Source organism: Vicugna pacos, chromosome 7 (genome assembly GCF_048564905.1).
Source record: "Vicugna pacos chromosome 7, VicPac4, whole genome shotgun sequence".
Taxonomy (NCBI): Eukaryota; Metazoa; Chordata; class Mammalia; order Artiodactyla; family Camelidae; genus Vicugna; species Vicugna pacos.
Window position 1 is genome coordinate 70,030,144 of NC_132993.1, and position 19,660 is coordinate 70,049,803.

Here is a 19,660-nt window from a genome sequence, read left to right on the forward strand (position 1 = left end):
CCGTCCGTCATTGGCTAACCAGCCTTCTCACCTCTGAGTCTGCAGCTTTTTATAAGTTGTTTACCATTCCAGCCCAAGGCTGTTTTGGAGATAGAAGACTAACAGCAGGCTCGCCCAGCGTTTATAGCCGGGAGCCTGGGTCATTGCTAAAACCTCAAGGCAGTTACTAAGCACATCTTCTTTAAGGAGATAAGTGGCTGGGATCTGTTACAATTTGTTAACCCAATCATGGGCTCCCACAAAGTTGTTCTTACTCCATCTATGGGCTGAGTAGAAATTTTAGGTTTTTTCCCATCAATATGGATAATCAGTTGCCTGTGCACCATTCATTGAATAGTATATCATTATAGCCACTGATCTGTAAAGCCCTGTCTGTCATATATTGATTTTTTATACGTGTGTGGGTCTTTTATGAGATCTTTGTTTAGCCTACTAGTCTAATTGTCTGTCCCTACATCATTGGCACACTGTTCTAATTATGATATCTTTAAGTCCTGACATATGGTAGGTAATCTGCCATATTGCTCTTCTTCAAAATCCTTTTGGGACAATTCTTGACCATTGATCTTGCATGTACATTCTGGAATTGGCTTGTCAATTTCCAGGAAAATCTCTGTTGAAATTTGATAATGATTTTATTGAAGGCATAGATTAATTTGGAAAAAATGTCCTTTATATTGAGTCTATCTATTTGAGTCTTCAATGGGTTCACAGTGTTGGACCTTTGTTCTGAGAGAGTTAATCATTGTATTCTGAATCACTATCATACAGTAAGTTAGGACATTAAAAAAAATTAACACATGGCAATTGTTAAACTTATTAACAAGTTTATATTATTTTATATTAACTTATAATAATATAATGTCTCCAGAAAAGGAAGAATAGAAAACATAACTAAAATAAAAGTTTGTTTAGGAAATACAAGGGGCCAAATCTAATCCTTTATGTGCATATCATTGGTTCTCAGCTCGGTGTAATCACTTTCTTGAACTTATTCTTCAAATTACTTTTCCTCAGGTATTGTGTATCACAACACCATAATTGTGAACTATATTACCTGCAGTATACTTTTCAAATTTCAACAATTTTCATAAGAGTACAATGAATCCATAAGAATAAATACCTTTTAGCCGTTGAACCAATAACAGTTATTAATTTATATTGATGGATTTTCCAACTGAAAATTAGTAAAGCATCTTGAAGGTAACTTGTATGTTTATTATTGATAATAAAATCAAATTTGGAAAAATTTTGGAAAGCTGTTTAGAGCTAAGATAGGAATATGGTGTTAAGATCTGAATGTAGCTTCAAGAAACTTCTTAATGAATCCATAGGTACATAGAATAGGAGAGCAAAAAGTTAAAACCAGTGATATCCAGTGTTTGCTTATGGATTTAGCCAAAGCTGTAAGGAAAATTAGCTTCTCCCAGGCCATTAGATTAGGCCTATTTTAAAAAAAAAATGAGTTTATCTTAGTTCTTCCATTTTCTGTTGTGCAAGGAAATGTGCCTGTGGCATAAATTCTAATTCGTGGATATTTCCTAATTCTTAGTTTCTACTTGTTTCCACACAGGTAGTATTGACCCAGCTAGCTAGCTCTTCTTCTTTTTTTTTAATGTTAGATACATTTATGAGTAAAACAATACGTGAATTAAACAAAATAAAATTCTCAAAGACCTTTTCTCTATTTTCAGTTTATAGAGTTTGGGCATTTTTCATACTTGACCCACTTTGCCTATAAAAAGTAAGTTGCCAACACTAAGAGCATGGCAACAACCTAGAACAAAATCTTTTCAGTTTTTCTGATAATAGCCATACAAAGCATTTAGAAGGATAATCACTAGCTCTTCTTACAGATGAGTTGACAGGGTTTCTGGCAAGAAAATGTTGTTGGATTTATGGTTGAGAATCAGAGGTAGGAATGGAGGTAAGGTTAGCTGTTTTTCCAGTGGTGGTTTGGATTTGAGCAGTTGGCCTCTGGAATTCCCTGTCATGAAAGAGCTCATTCCAGTAGCATCACTGGAGGACACCCTCCTGTGCGACTTAAAGGAGAATGTTCCAAGGCAAGAAAGTCTCTTCGTATGCTTTTTTGGCATATGTTACAGATGGCACAGGAGTCAAGGTTGGAGACCAAGATGAGCGAGCTTCCTTGTTCTTGTTCCAGGGGGATTACCACACGCAGATTGATCATTAGCATGAGAGTTCCCAAAATTCCTGCAAAACAGTGTGTCACGCACACATGGCAGACGATCTCATTTCCTGTTGATATGAAGATTTTCTAATAAATATTTAGGAACTCTCTTCTGGGGAGAAAAATACATAAATGGTGGGTCCATGGACTGGTAGGTTGTGATATATTATTGTTGAAATACAGTGAAATCATACTTTCCTTCTCTGGATATTTCATTAGCTATATTGCCAAGACAAAGAATGATATTCCTCTTCTTTAGCCATTTATTTTGAAATTAATCAGAGGAACTTATGTTTGAATCCCAGTATTGCTGATAGAGACATCAAGAAAATAAATAATTGCCCTGTTTTACACACTTTTAGTATGTATAATACTCCATATCCTAATTTGATTGCTCGTAACACTAGAAATGGTATAACTTGAAATATATGTGTATGTTCATGTGATACTGCTTCATGTTTCTATTTCTAAATTTCTGGATTTGTCTAATCAGCATGCCATAATAGGCTACGTTTTGTGTGTGTGTGTGTGTGTGTGTGTGTGATCTCGGACTGGTTATTTTGGAAGCAAGGATGTGGAACTCTCTCTTTAATAGTTATACCAAATCTTCAAACATCCAATACTTAAGCATCTTCGATATATAAAGAGAATGAGTTTGGAGTCAGGCACATCAGGATTTAGATTGAGCTCTCGTACTTATTGCCTGGATAACTTTTAGTACCTTGTTATTCTCCGTTGGGAAACTGAGATAATAATAGTGGCTGCAAAATTGTTAACAGATTGAGAAATAATGTATCAGAAACATTTACTATAGTGTTTAGCATAGTGTTTCACATAAGTAGTGAAAAGATGGTACTTACTTTGGAGATATTTGGTGGTAAGAAGAGTATTTGCTATTTAAGCTTGAACTCTGTGTTTCCTGTATCTGTACATATGTAGGATAACTGGCCATGGTCAGGTCTGAGCTCTGAACTGCAGGGATTTAGAATATTCCTAATGGGAAGAGCAGAAACTTGAAGTCAGAAGACTTGAGTTAATGGCATCTTCATGACTTTAGGCAAGTTGCTTATGTTCTCTGTCTCCTTTTATCTCATCTGTACAAGTTGAAGTTTCGTGAAAGAGGTTTAAAGAGGTTAACTGTGAGAATGAAAGAAGCTGATGCATTTTTTTGTGCATAGTTAAGTCTAAAGAATTATGCTAGCTATAGAAGCTATTTTGTTAAGGATAGACGAAATTAAATTTCATAGATGACAAATTAATCTTACAAAGTTTAGGCTTCCTGTAAGGGAGCGTTAATCTGCTAAAGGTATCTGCTAAATGGAATATCATTGTAGATATCAGGCCTGAAAAAAAATTTTTTTAATTTAACGCCTGAAGTGGTTAAACTATGTCTCATGTGAGTAGATTACCTCCTAACTGCAACACCATAGTTTTAACTAATCTTTTAAAAAGGTTTCTCAGTTTTTCTTCTTTTCAACAGTTTGTTAATCTTATGTCTGATTAAAGTCTACGGACATGCATGCAATTAATATCTGTTTATGTAACTTTCATGGTCTGTTAATCACTGAAAGCATATCTTGTTCACGAACAGAATGGTGGAGTAGGTGTCAGGTGTCTGGCTCCCAGCATGTGGACCAGTCTTTCTCATCAGCTCCTTTTGTGTGTGGCTGTTCACACATCACAGAGACTCACTGGATCTTCAGCATCAAGTGTAAGGAATCCTCCCCAAACCCCTGTATAATGCAAACTTGTGAGACGCTCTATCTGTTGAAGAGATGTAGGGGAGAGATTGAAGCTGGTGAAGAATCACAGGGTCAAAGATTTGGAAAGAGGAAGCAAAATGTGTGCTATGATAAGGTGGACGTGTTATACATAAAATGGAAATGCTAGCACTAGAATTAGGAAAGTGAGACTAATTACATGGAGAGAAAGAAGGAATGAGATCAGAATAGATAAATCATGACAGCTCAGTCTCAGGGCTCCTCCTCACTTGTACAGGCCCCTTACAAGCCTCCAGGAAGTTGAAAAAACACATGTGATGTTTGTGGCATTTGTCAGCTATTTAATATTCATCATTTATTGTGATTTCTTTTCTCCTTTTAACAAGTGTTCACTTGCACTGATTTTGTATTCATAATTTTCTCTTTTTTCTTAAAATTACGCAAACTTCAGACCTTAGAATACTTGAATTCATCGTTGAGTGAGATGTTTCTTTTTGGGGGGAAGAAAATTGAGGTACTTACTTCAGAATTGTAAGAATCTAGTGGTATGTAGTAGCAATATACTGACAAGGAAGATGAAGGTGATGAAAAGGGAGTTCAGGAAGAAAGTTGTTGTGAAGGAGGAGAAGTGAGAATATTAGGAATATTGAAAATAGTGAGGAATGCAAAGGATCAGAACATTTATTCAGTAACCACTCTACAGATATCCTAAAATGATGTAGAATGATTTAATTCTATGTTGCTTTCAAGGTTTCTACAGCCTAAAGGCAGTGGATAGAGGATACTTACTGTGGAGGAAGAGTTTACTCAGGGTCTAAATGAATAAAAATATAAAACAAATCTGAATATCCAGGAGAAAGATACCTTTAAAGAAAGAAAACCCATTATTGAGTGACTGTTGTAATGATGTATATTTTCTTCTAGTTTCAGTAAGAGAAATACAGAAATGCAGAATACGGTGGTTGATTCTGCAAGCTTCTGTTAGAACCAGTGCATAACTAAATGGGGCTTACAGAGATGCCTCCTCCCATCCCAAAGAATTCCAAGTGGCTTTCAGACAGTTTCTAAGAACAGACTGTAAGCTTCTAAGGGCAAAGGACTGCTCAGGAACTGAAGCAGATCTTTTTAGGGTTTTCTCTATTTGATTTGTTAATTTTTAAAATTGACCTATTGTGTTTGCTTGTAGTGATGGAGTACCAGTTTTCCAGATGTAGTGACAAGTGCTGATGCAGAAAGAATGTTCTCTGGGAATGCAGCTTTTCACATCAGCGCTTAAAAAATTCAGATTAGAGATTTTTCTTAGGTGTAGTAAGTTACACTGAGAGTGTTGGAAGAAATAAAGTTGCTTTTATTTTCTCTTAGGCTAGTTTGTTTTCTTTCACTCTCCAGTCCTTACAAGATCCCCGTTACTGTCAGATACGGTGCTTGGGTTTTCTGAGTGCCAGCATGTAGATTAGTACATGTACTGTGGAGCGGTGGAGCGGTCGCTCTTGGTCCTGTGGGATACAAAGGGAGAAGACGTGGACCACACATTTTAGTAGGTGAGACAGAAAATAACAACATATTTAAAAATTAAATATTAAAAATTTACAAGGAGAAAAATTCACAAGGAGCAAGGATATGGCAGATAGGAGGGTGGGGTTGCAGTTGGAGATGAGATGATCAGGGAGGGTCTCACTAAGAAGGCAGAAATTGAGGAAAGCCGCCAAGAAGAGGAAAGAATGAGCCGGGAGTTATCGGTATTATTGGCAGAGGGATGCAGAAGGCAGAGGCTCAGAGCAAGAGTGTGCCCGGTGGTGCCGGGAGCAGTAAGACAGGAAGGAGGCCAGTGTATTTGGCACAGAGCGAGCACGCGCGAGAGAGGAGAGCAGGAGCTGCGGTCAGAGAAGTAACAGAGGTAAGAGAGTAATCTTGTAGGTCATTGTAAGGACTTCAGCTTCTATTAATGTCAGATGAGAAGCCACTGGGCCGACACAAGCTGAATGACGTTTAAATAAAATCACTCTGACTGCTGTAAAGAGAATAGTTTGAAGGAGTAAAGAATGAAGGAGAGCAGTTAGGAGGCTATCAGAATAATCCAGGCATGAAATGTGGCTGTTCAGACCAAGCTGGGAACAGGGGATGAGGTGATAATGATATTATATATATATAAATATTAATACATGTATATAGTTTCAGCTCAATGAATGACCACACTATGCTTGTTTATTCCCGTACATAGTATTTAAATTCAGTAGGCCAAAAGGCACTCCACCGTTTTTTTAAACTTAAATCCTTATGTAATACAACAAAACTACAGAGCATTTAACATTCAAGTCTTAAATCTTATTTCAATTCATACAACAAATATCCTTGCTTTAAGAGAAGTCATATAACTTAAATATATATTTGTGTGGTTCTACAGGTGTCAGGTAAAATTTTTTTTTCCTGTCATTTGTAATGTGCATCTCACCAAGAGCCACAGCTTTTAACGTTTCTGATGGAAAATCACTGGTTATGAAAATTATGTGTCTGCCAATATCACCTGAAGTATTTGGGAGGAACAAAAATGAATAAAATCTCTCAATATTTTATAGTGCTTAGACAGTTTGCAGTAATGAATTGTGAAAAAGTGGATTTAAATATTAGACTGATTCAAATAACCAGTTCTCAGCAATCCCATTTTTTTCATCTTGACAGTATTTTCTGAAAAGTATATTAAATGTTAAAATGTATCATTGGTGGCTGTTTTGAATTCCTGTCTTCTTTACCAGTCTTCGGCTGCCAGGCTGTCTCTGCTTTCATTCATTCATTCAGAAAACACACGTACTGTGGACGTAGTAATTCACAGTCTAGCAGTGGAGACAATTACACAAATAAATAAAATTTGCTGAGTGTAACAATAGAAGTCTGTACAAGAGAAAACGTAAGAGAGGCTGGCACCAACCTGCTGACAGAAGGGAAGAAAGGTGTAGGCCCTCTCTAAACCGCAGACTTTTATTAAAATGACAATTTGATTAAAGGAAGCCTTTCCTCTCATGTCTTATATTGTCAAATAAATTAAGCCCAAATTCAGTGTGACCTCCCAGGCCTTTCATAACTTATGCCAACCTGTTCAAATTCATCTTCATCTATTCCAGCTCCCCTTTCTCAGCTCAAGATTGGAGCCACGATCCTGTCTCCCTTCTGTGAACATGTGTTCATGGTGTTCACACCCCTTAGAGCGGGGAAATCATGTCAGAAATCGTAGCTGATTAGTGGGAGTGACCCAGAATCTAGTCCTCTCTTTGACACACACTCACTAAATAGTCATGAACTCATGACTCATGGTTAGTTTTATCATAATTAAATGCATCTATTTATATTGATCTTACACATAAACCTAAGATGTTAGCTATAAAAAAAGCCAAAATTTTATAATTAGATATTATGTGTCTTTTAAACAGAAATGAAACCCTTATTCTTGAACTTAGTTGAGAAATCAGGAGACCTGGCTTTTTGAACTGCCACTCAGTATGATTTCTAAAACAAATTTCAGAGCTTTAAAAATAGGAGTAGCTATATTTACTCTACCTATTTTACTGAATCGCTGTAAAGATAAAATGAAAAACAGTGGTCAAAATAACTTTGTAAAAAAGAAAAGTCCTTCTTGGTGCTATTAAAACAAGTGAAATGGGTCTAATTTTATTCCTTTTAATCAAAGAAACTTCTTATAATCAAGTGGGGGTGTGTTTGTGTATGGAAGTTTTTCATAATTCATGTGTGTAATCTTAGAAAAGTCATGTCACTTCATGTTTCTCTTCTCCAATATATTGTATGAAAGACTACAGCTAGCACATCTACAAGAATCTTGCTTGCTTTATAAATCTGTGAAAATAGTTGTGACGTGCTTTTACAAGACATTTGACTCATGTAATCCTCCTTCAATGAGCTTTTTATTACTGACCATCACTAGTACAAAATATGTGATCATCTGTTTTCTTTACAATTTCTTTATGGACAGAGTGAAATCCGTTTTGCATCTGTAAGTGTAGGAGTCATTAACTCTAAATACTTTCGGTGGACTCAGACTTAGAAAAAAAAAGTATAGGTAAGCTCAAACAGCTCAGCAGTAGATATCGATATTTGTTAGCTTTTTTCTATTCAAAATGTGATAATTTATAATATGTAAATTAATTTCATTTGAGAATTTATACATACAGGCCAGACTTTGCTGATTTTTTCTTTGCTGATTTTTAAAACGTTTCAGGTGTACAATACATCCATCACCATACAGTTTACCCCTTCACCCTTTTCACCCACCTGCCCCCCAAACCCCTTCCTTTCTGGTGACCACTAATCTGTATTCTGTATCTGTGAGTTGGTTTTCTTCGGCCTGTGGTTTTATTTTGTTTGTTCTTTGTTTTTACTTGCACATATGAATGAAATTGTACAGTATTTGTCATTCTCTTTCTGACTTGTTTCACTTAGCATAATGCCTTCAAGGTCCATTCACATTGTTGCAAATGGCAGGATTTCATTTTTATGTCTCAGCACTATTCCATTGTGGGTATAGATGCAGACAGAGATATACCACATCTTCTTTATCCATTCATCCATTGACAGATACTTAGGATGTTTCCATGTACCGACCATTATAAATAACGCTGCAGTGAACATAGGGGTGCATCTGTCTCTTTGAATTAGTGTTTTTTTGTTTTTCAGATAACCACCCTAAAGTGGAATAGCTGGATCATATGATAGTTCTCATCTTTACTTTTTGAGGAACCCCCACACTGTTTTCCATAGTGGTTGTACTAGTTTAATATACTTTGCTGATTTAAGTTGCTTGTTCATAAAAAGTATGAGTGAAGGAAGAAACATGGAAAATGAAATGCTCAAGATCTCAGCCCAAATTAATGACAGTTTCAAATACAAGCATTTTACTTCTCTAATTTTGAGCTATTTTAAAATATATCCAAGCTGTGAAACATTGCTCTAAATCATTCTCGTCAATAGTCCCGCCCAAGGATGGAAATAGAATGTGTTCTCACAGCATATACATGTGCTTAACAATTTTCATTTACATGAGGCTTGCATTTACTCACTGTAAAACACAAGCAAAAAAAAAAAAAGAAAATTACCTCAAATCTATGTATGTACTACTGAAATTTGGAAGAATATGCATTTATAAAATTTACATGAAAAATTCTCCTGAGGTTAATTCTGTTATCTTTATACTATGAAAAGAGGAAGTTGTGACAAATCACATATTTTGAAAATGTCTATTTTAATAGAGCAAAATTTGGTATTCTAGATTGAAAGCAGCTTTGAATTTAAGTGGCTTTAGCACTAGGTACTTTGTCCGCTTGGCATATATTTAAACCAAATTTAGATTCAGACAGCAGATTGGATGTTCCATCCCCTGAGTTATCCAATCCAGAATCAAATGTAGCAGTGCCCGGATAAGATCACTAGGCAGGGTAATGCCATGGAGCCCTGGGGAGCCAGGACCAGCTGAAGTTCCTGAACTGCTGCCACTCAGGGCAGTGAGAGAAAATACAGGGGATGCAGAAAAAGGAAAAACAGATGGCATGATTCCTGTGTTTGAAAGTTTTAGTATATATGGAAAGAAAAGTGGTCGATAAGGAAAATAATGTAAAACAATGTGGAAAATTCAGAACTCTAAAATACTTGTTAATTTCTTCATATACACCTGCAGCTCAAAGATTGCATTTTCATAAATTGTAAACATGCAGCTGTTTCACTTTTCATTCTGTCATAGTCTTAGTGTTTTCCACATCATAGAGTGGAAATCACCTAAAACGGTGATCTAGCGAGTATATTCTCCCTTGAGGAAGCCGAGGACAGTGGATTAATCAGCTTGCGGGATGTCACAGCAGCTAGGAAGTAACCAAGCTAAATGTGAACATGTCTGATTATGGAAGAGAGAAAGTATCAACAGTTAACTATCAGCAGTGTGTTGGTTCATAAAACACATTTCTGAGAAAAAAAAATATTTGTCTCTCTGAGAATAGTGCATGTGTTCCTTTTTGAAAAATGGACTAATTTTAATTTCTAAATGCTAAATATCAGCCTCTCTCTCTCAGTCTTTCTCTTATATTTGAAAGCATTATTAGAATTGTAGAATTATTGGGTAAAATAAACTATAGTATTTTATTGTAGTCTTTTTTAGCAATTCAGGCTCCCATTTTCTGTAAAATGAAATTCATATCAGCCTAATAGCCCCATTGATTCCTGTAAGGTCCCCTCCTGTGTGTGCAAGTGGTTTTTGTTTGTTTGTTGATTCATTCATGTTCTTTCATCTCATTTTCCTTTCCTATTCCATTCTTCCCTCCATGAGCCACCATTATAATTTATGTAATGTCTATTATTTATTTGTAAAATATATAATGTCCATTAGTGTGAATATCATTTTAATGTACATAAATGTTATTGCCCTAAAGATCAGATTCTGCTTCTCACTTGTTTTCACTTGGCAAATGATTTTAGGATGGAGCCACCCTTTGGTGTTAACACTTGGTGTGGTATCTTTCCTAAAACTCTGCTACGTGTTTCCATCGTGAGCATTTCGTACACTCTCATTGCCCATTTCTCCTGATACTGCCACCTCCCCACAAGTAGATATTCATGAAGAAGATTTCTGGGTCAGAGGATATATGTACATGTGCTTAATTTAACAACGTTCTGCCGAATTGTGCTCCAGAGTGGTTGCACTTACCTGCATTCCTTTTTAAATAATTACATGGTTATAAAGTGTAAACAAGCAGTTTTATTTTTTCATCCTGACATAGTCATCATATTCTTTCATCATAGAGTGGGGATAAAGCTGAACAACTTCCTAGCAAGTAGAATCTCCTTTGACGTCAAGGACCCCTAATCCCATGTCCTGGTCAACACAGTTTCTGGCTTTCAAACATTTTTCAATATGATGAGAGTTAAGTGATCCATCATTTTTGCTTCATTTGCACTCTCTCATCACTAATGAGTCTGGGCATTTCTTCGTGTGTTTCTAACACTCGTGCATTTCCTTCTCTGGGAATCGTCTTCATTTTACAAATCACCGAGATAGTTCTGTTTTTTCTAGTAGAGTATAATTTTTATTAATTTTTACAACAGCATAAAATATAAGACACAAAGACAGTGATCATCACAAGGGTGATGAATTGTGTAGTGCCTGCCCCATAAATATTTGTGGAATAAATAAATAAAAGTCATGAGCTTTTGGGTGATATATGTTTAGATATACATTAACCTCTAAGATTTTGACTATTAATGCAATAATTTTAATCCATACGATGTTTTTGAAGTAATGATAAATATTAAATACAGACAAAGAAATAACATACAGGAAATTGTGTATTATAAAGATAAGAATAGTTTTTGCCAGTTTGAGGGGCATACAAAATTAAGTAATCCCAAAAGTTATAAAAGCACACACGAGAATATATTGATCGAATTTTTAATTCCAAAATTACTTGATTGTGTCTATTTTTCAGTTTTTAATAACCTGTTAAGTGTAAGATTTTGAGTAGTAAATTCTTTCATTACTGTTGCACTTTCAAAAAATTCAGAGTATCTTAGTTTACCTATTAGAAGTTATTAGAATAGGCATTTTAAAAAATTTTTTAATTGAACTATAGTTGATTTTCATATTGTGTTAGTTTCAGATGTATAGCAAAGTAATTCATATATATGGGTGTATAGATATGTGTGTGTGTATATATATATACTTTTTCAGATTCTTTTCCATTATAGGCTATTACAGGATATTGAAGATAGCTCCCTTTGTTATACAGCAAATCTGTTGTTTATCTGTTTTATATAAAACAGTGTATGTCTGTTAATCCTGTACTCCTAATTTGTTCCCTCCCCTCCCGTTTTCCCTTTGGTAACTGTAAGTTCATGTTCTTTGTCTATCTGTTTCTGTTTTGTAAATAGATTGCTTTGTATTATTGTTTTTTCATTACACATATAAGTGATACCATATAATATTTGTCTGTCTTTGTATGACTTAGTATTATAATTTCTCAGTCCACCCATGCTGTTGCAAATGGCAGTATTTCATTCGTTTTTATGGCTGAGTAATAGAATAGGCACTTTCTGGGGATATAATTGAAGTATCATCTGTACAATCTCAAATTTGACCAATTTGGTTAACATACATGTTGATGTAATTTAAATATAAAGAAATGTATTTGCTTATAATGCTAACCAACAGCTATAACCATTCATGTGTTCACTACCTTCCGGAAATTATTTCTAAACCAAAGTCAGTGTAAAAAGTTTCCTTAAAATTGAATACACTTAACAGTTAAATCAATTAAATGATAAAACACTACTTTAGTGAACTTATATGTAGTACCTTCAAACAATTTTTGCATGCAATTTAAAATAGTTTATAGGAATTTACAATTAATGTATTTTCAAAAATATCATATCTGAAAACAAATCATACTTAATTCTCACAACTATTCAGACCATCTTACTAATTACCATAAGGAGTAATTTGCACGTTCACTTGGTTATTTTAGTATGGCTCCTCTAGCATTTGAGGAAAGTAGGGGAGGCAGTGGAAGAGGAAGTTGTTATTAAATGACTATGTTCGAGTAGTCAGTCACATTTCCTATAGTATCTGATGCTCACCATTGGAACCAATAATAAAAGAGTAAGAAAACTGGCAAAATCTTTTGAACTGCAATATTGCACTGATGCTAGTGGGAAACCAAGTAAGGGGAAAAGAAGTTCAGCTGGTGTATCTTGGGACAGAGCAAATCATATGGTTCATGACCTCAGGTATATATCTTGGTGAGATCTTAGTCATCTGTGTATTTTTTCTATCGATTTTATTAACGATTCTAAATAGGTTTCCTTTTTTTAAGGGCTAGGAGTATTTTTCATTTCACTGGATAATTAAGTTTTATAAACTTGCCTGTTTATTTTAAAACATGAAAAATGAACAGGGAAATTCAACAGAAGCAGCATGAAGATTATGTAGCTATTTCTTTTCATAGAGTACGTTCCTGCAGAAAAGTGACAATGCAATTTCTGGGTTATAACACCATTAATTTGTTTCAATTCAGAATCTTCTGTTCATCAATGTATTCTTTCTTGTGACTAAAAAAATATATTTTTCAGTGACCTTTTCCTCTTTCAGTGCTGTTTTTCTTTAGTGATGTTATCACCATCTTTTATGTAATTTTCTCATTTTATGTGTACAACAGCCTGAGATTGTCAAAATAAACCTAAGGCCCTTCTGAAGATAACGTTTTCTTGGAGTAAGTTTTAGAAAAGTCATTCTTTTTTGTGTTATTGTGGGCATTTTTATGGACTTCTTTTGCCATTTCACATTGTAAAAGACTTTCCCCTACTTGTTTGCAGCTGGTAATATGGTTTTCAATGTATATCAAACTCACTGAAAACTTTTAAAGACTCAATCATGCCATATTTAGAATTTCCCATGGAAGCCAATAGTGAGCAATAGGGAATTTCACATAGGCATCTGTGAAGCTCATTGAAAACCTAATTGTTCAACGAGTATTTTTTTTATTTAAATTATAACTTAGTCCTGGCATACAGCTATTTTTTCTCAGGTAAATCTGATAGCATTCACAAATATCTGGGCACTATAACTTCGGATGGTTTCATCTAATTTCTATCTAGCTCACGTAGCCACATATTAGGACCTTGCAATTTGTGCCAAATATGCACCTAAAATTACTTGACGGCTCGTATAAAATGGACCAAAGAAACTGAATGTAAAATGTTTAAATCTTAATTATGTTACTGCTTTTTTGGTATGAAAATTATCTTCCTATAAAGAGAAGAAAGATGAAATTCCTTGTAACCAGTCAAGCAACATAATTTATGGGACCCAGTGCAAAATGAAAATGTAGGACTCTTTGTTCAAACAGTGTTAAGAATTTCAAAATGGCAGCAGTAAAGCATTAAACGAAAGACGAGGCCCTTCTGAGCACAGGACATCCTACTGTACAGACCACACACACCCATGAGGCTGCCCTCTGCGTGACATTCCTGCTTCTTCTACTCAGGAATGTCTTGCATGCAGTGACGAAAAAGACCCAACATGGAAATCTTTTTCATCTGAGCAAAGTTTTATCAGAGCAAAGTTGAAACTATAACAACTTCTTAAAAGGAGCTTCACAATAAAATCCCAATGACTTTTTTCTACCACTCCTATTCCATAAGAGAACGGAAGTTTACACTCTTCCAGTTGCTTGTTCTCCATGGAAAAATTATAGTTTTTGGTGGTTGCAATTATTATTATCTTCCCACCCAGAATTCATTTAAGCAATATATGGTCAAGAATGTTTCCTTTATAGCAATGTGAACAAAATGCATGTGTTTAAGAATATTTAATAGATTTTCAATAGCAACGTTTTGCATGTTAGATACATTTTATACGGTCAGGTAAGTTGATGAAATCAAACCCCTTATGGTTTTGATATCAATTTTCCAGAACACTTTGAATTGATGTACTCTGAAATGGTGTGCTGAGTTGGTTTTTAAATGCAAAGCAATGTCTTCTATGCCCTGTGGACCCAGATGAGACATAGCACACCTTTTTATTTTATACGTGAATTTGTCTTTTTAGGCATGCAAGTGTTGGAATGGAATGGAGTTCCTTTAACTTCTAAAACATATGAAGAAGTGCAGAGTATCATTAGTCAGCAAAGTGGGGAAGCAGAAATATGTGTAAGACTGTGAGTTTTTCCCCATCTTTTTGTTTCCATTTTTTGGCTATTCATGGCTCTTTTAATTTAAAATTGTTAAGGTGGAACCTTTGCCAGTCAGCAAGATTTCTCGTAATTAGAAAATAGAGTGAATACAAGTTTTATAGATTTCTTGTGTTCGGATTCAAAGTCTAAAGCATAGAAGGAATTCAGCTAATTTTCTTTCTGATTATGTCCCCTTTCATGCTTTTATTGGAACATGCATCATTTAAATGAAAGTCTGAACCCATTTAGATTTCATGGATGTGTGCAGTATATCAAAATGAACTTATATTTAATCTATAAAGATTTCACCTTAAATAATCATTTTTATCAGCTGACTTTTAACAGCATTGCAGATATATATTTGGTTAGAAGGGTGAGCATGCTTTGAAATTGCTTTTTATCATTAACCACTTCTCATTTACCTACTGAAAAAAAAAATAATCAGAGTAGTTGGGGAAAAGGACCTTTGTCTCAGGTTTCCTCAGTTGCTTTCTTAATTTGTTTTTGTTTTAATTTTTAGGGACCTCAATATGCTATCCGATTCTGAAAATCCCCAGCACCTAGAACTTCATGAACCACCAAAAGCTGGTAGGTGAAAGCAGTTTGCTTCCAAATGTGGATAAAGATGCAGAAGTAGTTATAGAGGCACATGTAGCTGTGGATGAAGATACAGACATAAATGCAGACACAGGCAAAATAAATTTATAGACAGATAGGTGTTTATGTATTTATTTAATCATAAAGAAAATGAAAAGCATTGTAGCTGCTTATTTAGCATTCTAGGGAAACACATATTTATATATTAGACCCATTAAAGAAATTCATATGAAATTTTTGCTCTGTGAGTTCACATTTTTAATTCTTTAAAAATCAATTTATTACATGAAAGTAATCCATTGAGCTATTTATTTTGGGCCCTAAATAATTGTTAGATACTACTAGGTTCTTTTTAGCATAACTGGGTTTTGGGACACTTATAACCTGAACCTTTTGGTTACCTTTTTAATAATAAATTAAAATCAGTGTGCAATTTCATAAGTACATGATGAAGTAGATTTAATTCTTTCTTAGATAACAAATATAGTCTATGAATTTAGATCACTTACAAGATTAAAAATATCACTATTCTTTTGTTCACGAAGTATTTATTGAGCACTGTATATGCTATTGCCAGCATTTCTAAGAGTCTGGGTTAACTGCACTAAACAGAACAAACCAAGACCTGTAGAAATGTTCATACATCTGTAAATATAAACATACTCTTTGAAATTTCCCCTGTAAAGAAATAGATATGTAACATTTCAAGAAGGAAAAGCAGCCCATTACACAAATTGAATTCCAGTGAATAAAATAGAATATTTTATCACATATACAGTTCTGTATGTAAACTGTTAAAAAAAAACGTTTTTCTGAAGATATAATAGGAACCTCGATATTCTTCTGTAATTCAGCATTCTTTCACTCTTCTCTGCACCTTCTAGACTTTAGAAATAGATACTTAAGATACAATTGCATTTATTCTTTTGAGCTTGTTGTGTAACTAACATTTTGACTTTGTCAGCTAGAACTCAGATAAATTCCATGCTATTGAGTACCTGTGACACTGAGACTATGTGAAGCCTTTTCGTTTTGTTGTAGTGGATAAAGCGAAGTCCCCAGGGGTGGATCCTAAACAGCTGGCAGCAGAGCTCCAGAAGGTTTCGCTACAGCAGTCACCCCTGGTTCTGTCGTCCGTCGTTGAAAAAGGATCTCACGTTCATTCGGGTCCTACGTCAGCAGGATCCAGTTCTGTTCCCAGCCCCGGACAGCCAGGGTCACCGTCAGTGAGCAGAAAGAAACACAGCAGCAGCAAGGTGAGGAGTGTTCACTGTCACCTCCTGGTGACATTCTCTGTTCCTCGTTCAGACTAGGAAATAAATACAATAGCATTGTTTAGGGTGTTTTTGATGTGATTTCTTCTTTCCTAATGATTTACCAAAACAACAACAACAAAAAACATGTTTTTCCTTTTCTCGATATGTAACTGATCAAGATGTATCAAAATGGTGTATGTATTTCTACATCTCTTAAAATATTTTAGCAGTTATTGTTATGGGGCACTTGAAAACTCTGGCTGATGCTTCGTGTCCTTTTTCTTTGTTGTTGCATAAATCTGAGCCTCTTTGTATGTGAAATATATCTTTATCTTTTTGGAAAGACAAGATATACATTACATTAGATTTTTTTCACTGAAGTAAAAGGTAAAAAGAATGCAGAAATGCAGAGAATTTAGGACAACAAGAAACAAGGAAAGCTAGTAACACAGTATTGTCATTTTGAAATTTAGTCTTAATTCCATACTAATAAATTTTCTCTTGGTGCACATCTTCATTTGGAACAGATGTTTCTAATATTTTTATTTCAGATTTACTGGGGAATTAAAAGAAAACATGAATTAATTTTTAACCTTATAAAATCAGATGAAAATGTAGACAATTTGTAACTTTTCCCTCATAAATTTGGTTACTAATAAACTATCCTCATGGTTGATAAATATATTAGAACAAGTATTTTTTTATTTAAACTCAAATAAATATTTTTCTTTATGTAGTGAGATATATAGGAAGGACAGGCTATGCATGAATAAATTGACTGGTCTTCAGAAAACAATTTTTTTATTAATTATAAAAATATAGCCGATGTCACCAAAAATCCCTTTTATTCAGAAACAAAAAAGAATAATAGGGTGATCCTAATCACAGCATCATAAAATGACTTGTTTCAAGCTAAATATGGTAAGATTTCATGAGGAATAATTTCAAGGATAGTTACGCTCAATTTCAAAATGAATTTTACCGCAACTATGTTTTACCACATGCAGTTATGTGTTAGCTTTGAAGAATCAGGAGACATGGAGTCTCCTTGAGTTACAGGCTAATATTTCTAATTCCTTTCTTGATATCTCCACACAGAAGACCTGAAGACATAACAGACTGGCTAGCAGAGTTTTCACATTATAGTTCTGCAAGTCTGTCATCTAGGTATTTTGACGTGTTTTCATTCAGCAATTGACATCATCATCTTCCCAGAAAATTAAGTAAAAATGTAAAAGCCTCTTCTTTTCTCTTCATTCACTGAGTCCTAATCCTGTGAATTCTAATTTTCTAATTAGTCTCTGACAATTTTCATCTTCCCTGAATTTGCCAGTTTCCTTCAGCAAAGCATCATTCTTTTTTTCCCAGCATTATTGTACTCACTGCTGGTAACTCCACCCACCAGTCTCTCTTCCTCCCTCTTAAACTAGCCTCCAGCCATCTGATCTGGGCACAGTGATCTGATTGGGTCACTATCCTGTTTAAAATGTATCCCTGCTACCTGGAGTGTCAGCTTTCCTACCTGAACCTGGGGCCCTGTCCTGCTCATTCTTGAAAGGGCCCGGTCAGTGGTTTTCCTGGGAAGATTATCACAGTAAGCATATTGTTGTCAGATCTTTACAATAGTCTTGCTAATAAGTAATCTGTTTATGAGGTTTTAAACTCATTCCTACTTTCCACAGACATTTTTAAATGCCACCTCAGTGTCAAGGGTCATAACTGGTACCTAAGACACAAAGATGGGTAAAATCCTTACCTGCGTACTATGCAGACCAGTGGCTCTTATACATGATCCCAGTCCAACAGCATCAGCATCATCTGGGAACTCGTTACAAATGCAAATTCTTGATCCCATGCTAGGCCTTCTGAATCAGAAACTCCAGGGATGGGACCAAGCAAACTGGGTTTGAATAAGTTCTCCAAGTGAGTGTGATGCCCCTTCAAGTGGGAGAGTGCTGATCTAAGTACAGATGAAGAGTGATACGTAGACAAATTCAGTGAAGGTATGATGTTGGTGGTCATTAAGAAGTGAGTTCACTTAGGAGAGTAGGGTTAGGAAAGCTGGCATTTTGCCAATGGACCGATTTGGCAAAGGGGAAAAAAAACCAACATCCCAAGGAGAGAGTGCAACATGGAAAAAAATCTCAGAAACAGAAAATTGCATGCCTCAAACATAGGTATACAAAAGACAGAGGGGCAAGAAGTAAAGGAGAAGCCTAGATGACTGTAAATTAGAAGAACTTGCCTGACCTTTACAGTCTGCAGAAAATGAAGAGCCAGTGATAAGCAAAAATGAAATGAGGATGACAGGAAGCCTCCCTGCATGACGTCTTTCCATATTCTAACCGTTCCTTAAAGTCAGGAGTTATCTTTCCTTCCCCCCTCCTCCCTCCAAAGTGCCAGATGCTTTATGTATCCCTTAAGACAATTTGTATCTTCATTATAGTTCCTTGTTTGCTTATTTTATCCTCCCAAATGAGCTTCTCACTCATGAAGAACCAAGAACCATTTCTTATTTTCTTTATAGCTCCCTAAGCGCGTAGAAGAGCAGCTTGCACAGAACAGTAACAAAATAAATATTGTCAGTTAAAATATCAGGGGCACCTGGGAGTTTCTGTAACATTGTGGGGGTACAGAATTTGATTTATTTTTTGTAATAGGCTAATGAAGTTTTTTTTGGTAATGATTAGAAGATGAAACAGGTATTGTAGGACAAACATCAAGGAAATAACATTGACAGGTTTTATGATACATGGTAATTCTTTTCTGTGCCAGAAATGTGGCCTAAGTGGATTTTACAGAAGTCTTGTTAAAATAGAAAGTTACAGAGCTGCAGTGTCCAGGACAGTAGCTGCTAGCCACACGTGACAGTCGAGCACTTGAAATGTGGCTAGTCCTGACTGAGATATGTTGAGTATGGGAATTACACAACGAATTTCTAACACTTTGTATTGAAATGCAAAATAGCTCATTACAATTTTTATATTGATTTCTTGGTGAAATAATATTTTTAATAAATTAGATTAAATAAAATATGTCAGTAAAAATTAATTTCACCAGTTTATCTTTACAGTTTTTATGTGACTATTTTAAATAGCCTATGTGGTTCACATTATATTCTACTGGACAGTAATAGTGTAGAGATTACTTTTTAACTCTTAGTAGTAATAACAATAA

The 19,660-nt window shown here is 35.0% G+C and overlaps 1 protein-coding gene across 2 annotated transcripts in view; it reads left to right on the forward strand.

The window, feature by feature from the left end:
• Positions 1-19,660, forward strand: part of PCLO (piccolo presynaptic cytomatrix protein) — a 304,808-nt gene that overhangs the window by 221,404 nt on the left and 63,744 nt on the right. For both annotated transcript variants that reach the window (XM_072965118.1, XM_072965119.1), the window contains exons 11-13: positions 14,507-14,615; positions 15,151-15,218; positions 16,269-16,483. In XM_072965118.1, the coding sequence (XP_072821219.1) occupies positions 14,507-14,615; positions 15,151-15,218; positions 16,269-16,483 (392 nt within the window). The remainder of the gene's footprint in view (positions 1-14,506; positions 14,616-15,150; positions 15,219-16,268; positions 16,484-19,660) is intronic.